A 12,951-nucleotide genomic window follows, 5' to 3' on the forward strand; every position below is an offset into this window, starting at 1 on the left:
ATAACATGCGTATCCGCAGCCGCCATAGTTCACAGATGTTACACTAAGATAAATTATTATGGAAAATGCATGAAAACCCTCTTGAGTGAGTTGAGTAAAAAGCTCTGATCAGCTAAAAGCACATAGGGCTTAATTCACTAAAGCGTGATAACTGCTATCACAGCATTTATCATGCGATCTCCCGCGCAGCGTTTTGCACTTGTAAAACATTACTCTGCATGATAAACTGTATTAATTGCTCTCAACCTGTGTAGTACCAACCAACCATGTTGTTGCCAACTTAAAAGTTCTGGTGGAGCTCACTACTCTTAGATGTGTTAACTCTTATCTGCTTCCTAGTAGCACTTAAATTCCATATGTTCTTAGAAGTTATCTCTACCAGATAACCTTCCTCAAGATGGAATACAACTTTAAAGAGAATCTGTATTGTTAAAATCGCACAAAAGTAAACATACCAGAGCGTTAGGGGACATCTCCTATTACCCTCTGTCACAATTTCGCCGCTCCTCGCCACATTAAAAGTGGTTAAAAACAGTTTTAAAAAGTTTGTTTATAAACAAACAAAATGGCCACCAAAACAGGAAGTAGGTTGATGTACAGTATGTCCACACATAGAAAATACACCCATACACAAGCAGGCTGTATACAGCCTTCCTTTTGAATCTCAAGAGATCATTTGTGTGTTTCTTTCCCCCTGTTCTCATGCACTGAAGTTTCAGGCTGCTCGTTTCTTCCTGCAAACAGCTTTGCCCTTGTCTGTAATTCTTCAGTATGTGAAAGCCCAGCCAGCTCAGAGGACGATTTACCCAGCTTGTAAAAGATAAGAGAGAAGAGAGAAGCTGCTCTAATCCTAAATAACACACAGGCAGTGTGCATAAAGGGGCCTGGAAGGGGGAGTTCATAGCAGAACCACAACACTGAGGAACTTGGCAGCCTTCCAGACACAGGCTGACAAGTCTGACAAGAGAGAGATAAGTTGATTTATTACAGACACTGTGATAGCAGAAAGTGCTGCAGTAAGCCAGAACACATTAGAATAGCTTTTTGAACTTGTAGGATGATAAAAAACAGGATGCAATTTTTGTTACGGAGTCTCTTTAAGTTGAACAAAAAAGCACACAATAGCGCAGCCCGGTGTGTGGTAGAGATACCTTCTAAGAGCATACAACATTTGAGAGGCTACTACAAGGAAGCAGATACCTCTCTACTGATATTTGCGGTTTGACTACATAGTAGCAGAGCTCCGGACACCACTAAAAGACCTCTGTTACTATTCAAAGTTTTGCTACATAGTAGCCAAACTCAGTAAACAACCACCGCAATATCTGCTACTACTTGTATCTTAACTCCTTGTGCTGCCCCTTCCTCCCCTCCAGAAATACCCAGAGTTGAATCAGCTATATAGTAGCAAAAAATTGGGCATCTCTACCAAATTATCCAGTCAGTACTGCCATAGCTGTAATTTACAATGTGAAGTATGGCTGTGTCCTGGTTTCCAGGGGCACAACAAATGTGCCCAAATTTTCTGCTTTTGATGAACATGTACTGGTACTGGCGATGCTTAAAGAGACACTGAAGCGGAAAAAAAATATGATATAGTGAATTGGTTGTGTACTATGAGTAATTACTAGAAAATTAGCAGCAAAGAAAATATCCTCATATTTTTATTTTCAGGTATATAGTGTGTTTTCTAACATTGCATCATTCTATAATATGTGCAGATTACACAACACTCAGCATTCAAAATGATTCTTTCAGAGCAGTCTGTGAACTAATGACCTCTCCTCTGGCAGAGAAAAAATAATTAGTTCACATACAGTTGAGATAATAAAAGTCAGATAACAGCCCTCTCCACGACTTTGAAAGTTGTAGAGATTAATGGCTTTTTTGCATAGAGATAACAACTGGAGTTTCTTAACTCTTCCTGTACTGCAAACAATTAGACTGATGTATCTGATCTTAATGTTTTATTTCTTAGCTGTACTACCCATACAAATCATAATATCAAAGATTTTTTTTTTTCGCTTCAGTGTCTCTTTAAGCCACACTTCATTTGTATCTATTTGTACTCAAATTTCTGAATGTGATGTTTGTGCAGAGTTTTACATTTCTTATGTATTTATGCTCCCCAATATTTGTTTTGTACTATGTAAAGTGCTATAGAAGATGGCCATGCAATAATAATAGTAATAATAATAATAATAATAATAACTCAAATGTCGTGTTTATTGTTTACCTTTTTAGCTGCCTGCATCATTCATCTCTAATACCACTCATATAAAACTCTACATACGTTGCCACCTCCTTAAATTTCCTAATTTATCTCCAGATACTATCCTACCCAAAACCTTCACTTCTCCTATGAGACCCTCTTGTGTCACATTCTCTAAATCCGGGGTCCAGGACTTCTCAAGAGCATCACCTCTCCTTTGGAATGCTCCACGAAAGCCTGTCAATCATCAGAGCCTTCAAACATACTCTCAAAACACACCTGTTCAGACGAGCCTATCATTTTCTGTAGCTAGCATAGGAGGTTCACTGCTTCATTTGCTAACTCCTGTGTCTCCTTCCCAAATACCTCTTATCCACTACCCTCTGTAAGCTCACATGAGTAGGGACCTCCTCCTAGTGATTGTTGTTTTCTTTTCTACTGTTATTTATCATATGAATATGTACCAGTCAGGTCCGGAGCTACCATAGGAAAAAATAGGCAATTGCCCCAGGGCCCCAGAGCCTGTAGGGGCCCCAAGGTGTCTCTCCCTATCTTAGCTGTTGCTCCCCAGGGACTCTGCAGAGTCTGTTAAGTTGGAAGGTGATTGGGGGAGGGTCAGCAGCCAGCTCAGGGGCCCAGGAGGGAAATTTGGTTGCAACAAAGGGCCTCTAATGATGCTTTTTGGTCGGGGTGTCTGTTTGGGGGGGCCCAAGGCTAATTTTGCCCTAGGGCCCAATTGTTACTTGAACCGGCCCTGGTACCAGTATTAGTATTGGTGATGTTTTGAACTTCTCATGTATCTATGCTCCCTGCTATTTAGTTATACTATGTACAACACTATGGAAGATGTTGGCACTATAAAAATAATAGTTAAAAAATAATTATAATAATAGCTACATATGTGGTTTAAAGAAAAAAAAGTTTATAGAAAAGTAATTCGCACTTAAGGAAGAGAGAAGATGGTTCTATGTATTCTTGCATTGTTTCAAACCAGGAAAAGTTAAATTTTATTATTTATATCTGTGGTGAAAAACTTGCCGTATTCTCTGAAGACTCATTACTACAACAGTCCCAAAGAGACTTCTTAGTAGAAAAATATATAAGATTGTTATGAGCTCCTAATCCAAGCAACAGAACTTGGAGGGGTGTTGCTGTCCCATGCCTCTGTCTTGCCTTGTGTCTGACTATTTACCTTTGTCTAACTTCCAATGTCATAGCACTTACCATCATGAGGTTAATATTACCCCAGCATGATGGAAACTGTCATCGAATCCACAAACAGACAAAACTATGGTGCCAAAACTGAAAGTAAAATGAAAGTAACTTTGGAAAATGTAATCTCTGTTTGTGTTAAAAGAAAGATTAGATGATGAGTGAGAATGTCTTCTTGGAAGTATGTATTGCATAGGGTATAAACGATTATGTATTCATTAATTCATAAGTCATTTATAGGTTGGGTCACAAAAGTGTTCTTTAACATTATTATATTTTTAAATGTACCTGTTTATCAAGTTATCTGCATAAAACCTTTTAAGCATTCAACCCACAGAAAAGCAGTATAAATAAAGTGAGAAAAGTTACGTTTTTATATTGATATAAAGATCCCAGGTGTCCTTATTTTTGAAAGGAAGACTCTGTCCAGCTTTTTCAGAGCTATGTGTGTCTGGTTTGTTTTAGTCAAGATGTAAGCTTTACTGTACCAAAAAGTACATACTTTTATTCACCTTTGTCCATGAGAACTATTACAGGGAGATTTGTGCCTCTTAATTCAAAAATTATATGTATTTAAAATAGAGAATTGCAATCAGTTTCAGGGGCAATCAGTTTCGGGGGGAGGGGGAGATTCCTGAAAGGTCTCCCTCAGCCATGCACAATGCAGTATAATAATATGGTAGGACATCATGCTGGGTGCATATAATGCAATTTCCCATCCGACTGACAGGATCTGACAATTATTTCCTAAATGTCCGATCTGCTCTTGCTCGACAATGGGATAGATCAGGAGCAGTTTGGATACAGATAATAATGAGGACAGCATTGCTAATGAAGGGGAAAGTGAAGCATTCACACAGCAGGGCACAGGGCTGTGCTCATACCTGACTCTGTTAACACTGGGAGGGAGAAGGCACCCCCAAAAATAATCATGTATTTAATAAATATAAAATGGCTTACCACAAAGAAGAAGGGGCAACGCCAATATTAGAAAGAAATATGAATAATCAGACACAAAAACGATAATGCGTTTCACAGAGCACAGTCCGCTTCCTCAGATCAAATAAAGCAGTGTCTGGGTAGCCAAGGTGCAGAGCTTGGATTGCCTAAAATCCTGCTCCAAGCTCTGCACCTTGGCTACTCAGACACTGCTTTTTGATCTGAGGAAGCGGACTGTGCACCACAAAACACATTATCGTTTTTGTGTCTGATTATTAAAATGTCTTTCTAATATTGGCATTGCCCCTTCTTCTTAGAGGTAAGCCATTATATTTATTACACCCATGGTTAATTTTTGAGGCGCCTTCTCTCTCCCAGTCATATTGTTTACAGCCTCCTAGCTATTAGAGGTTGCTGTCAATTGTTTGTTTTTTGTACCCACACAATTGTTTTTTTCGGGAGAACAACTCATACATTTGAAGATAAAGAACTCGAGTGGGAGAAGGATTTACTCACTTGCTTTTATACTTCAGTTTACCTTTGTGAGTACCTCATCACTTTGTATTTATCCAGAATCGGACATTTAAGGGGCTCCTGGTGTCTTTCGGAGTTCTTCCTGTATCCGTAGGGTAGGAAGTCTTGGGACTCCTCTGGACCACACACCTCCCCACACTGACTCTGTTAAGTACTCCAGAGCTGCTCCATGCTCTGTACACACGCTGCTGCTCCATCCAAAGACAACTGTAGCAGGGAAAGAAAGGGGGCGGTGCTCTGAGCTGCAGGATACCTGCAAATATTCTGGTGTCTCAACTTGTGCCTGTCCCCAGACACTGCACAGGTCCTGGTCTGAGGGGGGATTCTGGGCAGCTGTAATCCCCCCCCCCCCCTGTGTTTGTCTATGACTTTTCACCAAAAATAAAGGTTACATTTTTACAGCCTTGTTTTGAGGTACCCTAACCAAATATTTTAGCCAAAATTGTAGCCACCCAAAAAAAATAAAAAAGTAAAAAATCAAGCATATTGCGGTGTTCTTCTCTGACAGGAAATGGCAAGAATTTCTAAACAAACCAATACAATTACTGTTTACAAATAGCTAGTTGTGTGCTTCTATGTCAAAATATAGTCAGATCTCTGAAGCAAGGCAAAAAACTAAAACAAAAACTAGACTTGTTGAGTTGCATGTTGAAAAGAAATGTGGAACAGTCGCTCATCATCAGCCCCTTGCTGCACTGCTTTAAGAAAATGTTCTTGTCTTGCAGTAGAAGTTGAATGCCCCCCCTCCCCCTTTCTGCGATTGTAAGGTTACTTTGACTTGCTTGATCGTTCCATCATTTCATTTACAAGTCTGCTATTATATGAGAGGTTGAAGAAATAATAGTAAATGACTGAAGTCCATGGTGGGTTAGACTAAGATAGCAGAAGGGTGTTGTCACTGCTTGTTGTCCTCCGGTTTCCCATTCCTGATCCCCGGTTGGTCCCTTAGTGACGGTGTGTGAATCTAAACTGCGCAGATACAAGTCCCAATCTGTGTGAGCACAGAGAAAGCAAGAGCTCATTCATGAGTGCAGGTGCATCTCAATACTCATGCCTGCCCACTCCAAAATAGCTCTGCATGGCTCAGAGCTACGGAGACAAGGAAAGGAAATGCATGGCTCAGAGCTACGGAGACAAGGAAAGGAAATGCATGGCTCAGAGCTACGGAGACAAGGAAAGGAAATGCATGGCTCAGAGCTACGGAGACAAGGAAAGGAAATGCATGGCTCAGAGCTACGGAGACCAGGAAAGGAAATGCATGGCTCAGAGCTACGGAGACCAGGAAAGGAAATGCATGGCTCAGAGCTACGGAGACAAGGAAAGGAAATGCATGGCTCAGAGCTATGGAGACAAGGAAAGGAAATGCATGGCTCAGAGCTACAGAGACCAGGAAAGGAAATGCATGGCTCAGAGCTACAGAGACCAGGAAAGGAAATGCATGGCTCAGAGCTACGGAGACCAGGAAAGGAAATGCATGGCTCAGAGCTATGGAGACAAGGAAAGGAAATGCATGGCTCAGAGCTACGGAGACAAGGAAAGGAAATGCATGGCTCAGAGCTACAGAGACCAGGAAAGGAAATGCATGGCTCAGAGCTACGGAGACCAGGAAAGGAAATGCATGGCTCAGAGCTACGGAGACAAGGAAAGGAAATGCATGGCTCAGAGCTACGGAGACAAGGAAAGGAAATGCATGGCTCAGAGCTACGGAGACAAGGAAAGGAAATGCATGGCTCAGAGCTACGGAGACAAGGAAAGGAAATGCATGGCTCAGAGCTACGGAGACCAGGAAAGGAAATGCATGGCTCAGAGCTACGGAGACAAGGAAAGGAAATGCATGGCTCAGAGCTACGGAGACAAGGAAAGGAAATGCATGGCTCAGAGCTACGGAGACCAGGAAAGGAAATGCATGGCTCAGAGCTACGGAGACCAGGAAAGGAAATGCATGGCTCAGAGCTACGGAGACCAGGAAAGGAAATGCATGGCTCAGAGCTACGGAGACAAGGAAAGGAAATGCATGGCTCAGAGCTACGGAGACAAGGAAAGGAAATGCATGGCTCAGAGCTACGGAGACCAGGAAAGGAAATGCATGGCTCAGAGCTACGGAGACAAGGAAAGGAAATGCATGGCTCAGAGCTACGGAGACCAGGAAAGGAAATGCATGGCTCAGAGCTACGGAGACCAGGAAAGGAAATGCATGGCTCAGAGCTACGGAGACAAGGAAAGGAAATGCATGGCTCAGAGCTACGGAGACAAGGAAAGGAAATGCATGGCTCAGAGCTACGGAGACAAGGAAAGGAAATGCATGGCTCAGAGCTACGGAGACAAGGAAAGGAAATGCATGGCTCAGAGCTACGGAGACAAGGAAAGGAAATGCATGGCTCAGAGCTACGGAGACAAGGAAAGGAAATGCATGGCTCAGAGCTACGGAGACAAGGAAAGGAAATGCATGGCTCAGAGCTACGGAGACCAGGAAAGGGGAGAACCCTGAGGAAGCAGCACATTTATACAAAGGTGATCTAGCCCCTAGGTTCTCAACATGTGGTACGCGTACCCCAGGGGGTACTTCTGAGGGTTCCAGGGGGTACTTGGCCTTGATATACTTAACCAAGAACAACAAATTTAGAGTTTTCAAAAATGATAAATCTTATTTAAACAACACCAAATTAGTATTTTAGCTAATTTAAATCAATAGTAAATACTTGGAAATTGTTTAGAACCAATTATCATGTACTACGATTAAATATATATTTGTCAAAGGGTACGCGTGATAATATTTATTATGCTAGGGGGTACTTGGTTAGTCCAGGGCTTTAAAAGGGCTACATACCAATAAAATGTTGAGAAACACTAGTCTAGCCCATCATGAGTTTCATTTTATAGATTTTACCCCGTTTCAGGGTTACTTTGATGCAACAGAAATGAGAGATGTATCTGCTGATTTTTTGGAAACGTCCTGTGCAAGCAGCTCGGGACATTCTCACACCATTGCATTTTACTTTCCATCTCCATTGCTTCGATGAGGGTTTGTCTCTTCTGGCCTTGTAGCGAGAGTCCCAGAAGTGGCCACCAAGCAATGGACAGTGTTTTTTACATGATATTTTTCTGAAAGTACAGAAAAAGAAATACCCTCAAGTACCTCAAACTATCAACTGCTTCAGACCCAGGTACCTCTGGCCTGTCCAACATAACAGTGTTGTCTAGTGGCTTATCCTATCTATCTATATATATAATAGGCTAAGTGCCTCAACCTTCAAGCAAGAAGAAGAAGTATCGCCCCACCCCCAGGGCCGGTCCAAGCAAGAAGAGGAAGTATCGCCCTGCCCCCAGGGCTGGTCCAAGCAAGAAGAAGAAGTATCGCCCTGCCCACAGGGCAGGTCCAAGCAAGAAGAAGCTAAACACTGCATTCCAGCAGCTCTGGAGGTGTGTTTAGCTTCTAAAGGCAACAATGGTTAATTTGCATATATTCTCCTATACATTCTGAGTGGTTTGGGTCACCCTGAGCTGCTTGGTTACTCTGTTGTACTGGTCCAACCCCTATCTCATACAGCTGTATCAATCCCTGCCATGTGCTGATGAGGACCAAATGGCTGAAACAGGCTGTCACGTGGGTTTGATATGACTGTGTAAAACTTAAAGCTATAGGCTTGCTTGGCTTACCAAGGGTGAAGAGGAATACGATGCATATTTAGTAGCAGTGTGTTGTGGGTAAGCACAAATGTTTACTTATAGCTGAATTTTTGCATATCTTCTTCTGTTTTAAGAAGGCAAATTACACCAAGCTTTGATTTTTTTAGTAGAAGTTCTTTTTGGTCCTTTTTATTCACCTATACATTCCGAGTGGTTTGGGTCACCCTGAGCTGCTTGGTTACTCTGATGTACTGGTCCAAGCCCTATCTCATACAGCTGTATCAATCCTTGCCATGTACAGGTGAGGACCAAAAGTCTGAAACAGGCACATGTGGGTTTGATATGGCTGTGTAAAATTTAAAGCTATAGGCTTGCTATACACCAGTGGTTCTGGATGCTTGCTTGGCTTACTAAGCATGAACAGGAATTATTTGCATATTTAGTAGCAGTAACCACAAATGTTCACTTATGGCTGAATTATTGCAGATTTCCTTCTGTTTTAGGAAGGCAAATTACACCAAGCTTTGCTTTTTTTAGTAGGAGGTCTTTTTGGTCACTTTTATCCCCCTACACATTCCGAGTGGTTTGGGTCACCCTGAGCTGCTTGGTTACTCTGTTGTACTGGTCCAAGCCCTATCTCATACAAATATATCAATCCTTGCCATGTACGGATGAGGACCAAAAGTCTGAGGGCCCGTTTCCACTGTTGCGACGCGATTTCGCCGGCATCCCGACGTTTGTAAAAACGCATGCGGATGCGTTTCCGCATGCGTTTTTACCCTCGATTTCGCATGGCAGGGTGCCATGCGAAATTAACCATGACTCTGCCAGGGCAAAATAACATTGAAAAAGGTGCGAAATCGCACGCGAATCGCGGGTAAAAACGCATGTAAAAAACGCATGCGTTTTTCCTATTAAATACATTAGCGGTGATTCGCATGGATTCCCGACGCAGGCGATTTCTGTGGGTCCCTTCGTGCAGATTTGGCCCGTCGCCAAATCGCTCCCGGACGCCGCACATATGGAAACAGCCCCGGGCCACTTCAATGTACCAAGCGAATCCGCATGTCGGCGCCGCATGCGGATTCGCTATGGTGGAAACGAGCCCTGAAACAGGCTGTCTACATGTGGGTTTGATATGGCTGTGTAAAATTTAAAGCTATATGCTTGCTTGGCTTACCAAGGGGGAAAAGGGGTAATATGCAAATTTAGTAGCAGTGCATTGTGGGTAACCACAAATGTTCACTTATAGCTGAATTATTGCAGATTTCCTTCTGTTTTAAGAAGGCAAATTACACCAATACAGTGTGTGGCATTGCAGGAAGTGACGACAGTGGAACGCAGGATGGAACACGGAAGAGGTGAGTCATCCCCGCCTGCTGCCTTTTACTAATAGTGGCGGCTGCTACTGTGCTTAAGCTGGAGGGGGAGCGCATATGGGGGACCAAGGGGGGGGGTGTCCAACCCCCCTCCCAGCCGCTGTGCCCAATACCCCCTTCCTGCCCTCTACCCTCTTATGTGGCGTATGCTATGCCACGGGTCGGCTAGTACACTTATAATACTTGTGGTTCAAAATGAATGGCATTTCACTTCTATAGCCTCCTCTACTTCTGTTTTATTCAAATATCTACCTTCTCTCCCTCCTCCCACTTCTTCCTTCCCTTGGTCTCCTCACACATGGCCTACAGAAAGCTGACACTAGCTTGTTATAACACATTATAGGCAGTTTGAACGATAGACTCTCTTTGTAACTGGGTGAACTGTGTGGTTTTAATGTTTGTACTTAAATGGGAAATTAAGAGAGAGGTATATGGAGGCTGCCATGTTTATTTCCTTTTACGCAATACCAGTTGCCTGGCAGTCCTGCTGATCCTCTGCCTCTAATACTATTAGCCATAGCCCCTGAACAAGCATGCAGCAGATCAGGTGTTTCAGACTTTAAAGTCAGATCTGACAAGACTAGCTGCATGCTTGTTTCTGGTGTTATTCAGATACTACTGCAGAGAAATAGACCAGCAGGGCTGCCAGGCAACTGGTATGGATTAAAAGGAAATAAATATGGCAGCCTCCGTATACCTCTTACTTGAGTTCCCCTTTAAAAAGACTCTGTAACACAATTTTGAGCCTTATTTCTTCTATCCTATAAGTTCCTATACCTGTTCTAATGTGGTCTGTCTTACTGCAGCCTTTCCTAGTTGCACAGTGACTGTGTTATCTCTGTTATATAATCTAATATTCTTTCCTCTGGCGGCTTTGTCGGGCTCAGGCACTAGAATGTGCTGCACTGCTTGTGATAGGCAGACGTTATACACACCCTCTCCAGGCCCCCTGCAGGCTCTGTATGACTCACAGACTGAGCTCCTCTCAGTCTATCACATGCCTTGTCTTTTGTTTGTAAACACTGCCTAAAACTGGCAATTACAAGCCAGGATTGCAGCAGTGAGTAACAGAAACAGCACAGAGGGGCCCAGGAGAACATAATGAATAGAATGGTATGCTTTTTATTGTAAGAATTTTAGAGTACAGATTCTCTTTAAAGGCCCATATCCTATTGATGTTTCTTCTGATATTTATTTAAGGAGATGTATTCAAACCTTACCAATAAAGTATATTTAAACCTTCCTCAACACAAGACATTACACAAAATAAGTGTGATTTCTTTCCCCTGCTTTTTAGTACTTTTTGAATTGCTAAGCACTGAAAAGTTATTCTTTAGTTAAGATGAAAAAATAAGTCCTGGATGAAGAAATTAATTGGACAAGGGCCAAAGTGTGTTGTGTTCTTTTTTATTGTTGTGCTAACTGTAATAAGTGACATATAGGCCCTTATTCAATTCACTAGGTGATATTATCTCACCGTATCAATAAAATTCCTTGTGAGAAAGTACTTTTTCCCCTACTCTTTGGTACTTTTGAAATTGCAGAGTGCCAAAAAGTTATCTAACATGGAAGATGAACATAGGCAAGTTAAGGGGGGGGGGGGGGGTGCTGGTGCCCAGAATCCCCCCTCAGTCTGTTTTGTGTGTGTGTCCCTGTCTCCCCCATTTCTCTGTCTCCCCCATTTCTCTGTCTCCCCTATTTTTGTCTCTCATTCTTACCCTCTGTCTCTCTCTCCTATTCCCCACACACACATGGACACCCACTTCCCCTTTACTGTCTCTCGTTTCCCTTTCTCTACCTTTCCCGCACTCTCTTCTATCTTTTTCTCCCACTATCCTACCTCTAGTTCACTATCCCCCCCCCCCCCCCCCAACAAATACAAAATTCAACATTGTATCATTCTAAAGACTATTATGTATTTCTATAGAACTGACATCTTCTGCAGCACTTTACAGAGTACATAGTCATGTCACTGACTGTACTCAGAGGAGCTCACAATATAATCCTGCCATAGTTATAGACTAATCTCCTACCATATTATTATTACGTATTTATGTAGCACTGACGTCTTCTGCAGCACTTTACAGAGTGCATAGTCATGTCACTGACTGTCCTCAGAGGAGCTCACACTTTAATCCTACCATATTAATAGTCTAATGTCCACCCATATTATTATGTATTTATATAGCACTGACATCTTCTGCAGCACATTACAGAGTACATAGTCATGTCACTGACTGTCCTCAGAGGAGCTCACAATCTAATCCTACCATAGTCATAGACTAATCTCCTACCCTATTATTATATTGTGCGTGGTTGAGAGAGGTTTTTCAGGAACTCCCGACCGCACCCACCCCTTGAAAATCCTGGGTTTGCCCCTGATGAAAGTGAACTCCTATGAGAAAACTTAGGAAAAAAAGTTAATTGTATAAGGCCCATTGAGTATTTTTACTACCCCCTCTCTTCTGGACCCCTACTGAACACTGAATATGGTCTTTTACTCTTTAAACTCCTTCAGAAACTCACAACATTCCCTTAAAGAGAACCCAAGGTGGTTGTTGGTGGCACAGAGGGGACACAGAGGCATGTTCTCTGCCTCATGATATGCCCTTGTGTCCCCCCACCGCCACTCACTTGCCCCCCCTACTGTCACGCTATAGCCCCCCTTCCCCCCGAGATTGGCGACATTATTTGTTGCCATCTCGGAGGTAAACAGTGATTTCGGAGGTAAACACAGGGGAGACAGATTCCCTGTTCAAAACGCTCGCCAAGAGCATTCCTACAGGGTTTCCAGAGCTGCCATTGGGCATTGTTCTCTCCCTGGCCATGCCCCATGCTGCTCCCCCACCTCCCTGCACGCTGTGAATGAGAGACATTCTCTCATTCCAGCGTTGTGACCCAGAGGTCACAAAGGTGAAAGTGGGCCACTGAGGCCCACAGGAGCGGCTTTTGCGGCTCCTGATCTGCCCAGCCCCCAGATCAGGTAGCCTACATTTTTTTATTTTATGACCTCACCTCGGGCTCTCTTTAACCTCCTTGCCGGTTATC

General features: G+C 42.9%; 1 protein-coding gene across 1 annotated transcript in view; it reads left to right on the top strand.

The window, feature by feature from the left end:
* Positions 1-7,913: 7,913 nt before the first annotated feature.
* The window catches only part of LOC137561949 (olfactory receptor 5G25-like), a 6,228-nt gene continuing 1,190 nt past the window's right edge, over positions 7,914-12,951 (top strand). The window contains exon 1 of the mRNA XM_068273294.1: positions 7,914-7,919. Within this exon, the coding sequence (XP_068129395.1) occupies positions 7,914-7,919 (6 nt within the window). The remainder of the gene's footprint in view (positions 7,920-12,951) is intronic.

Source organism: Hyperolius riggenbachi, chromosome 3 (genome assembly GCF_040937935.1).
Source record: "Hyperolius riggenbachi isolate aHypRig1 chromosome 3, aHypRig1.pri, whole genome shotgun sequence".
Taxonomy (NCBI): domain Eukaryota; kingdom Metazoa; phylum Chordata; class Amphibia; order Anura; family Hyperoliidae; genus Hyperolius; species Hyperolius riggenbachi.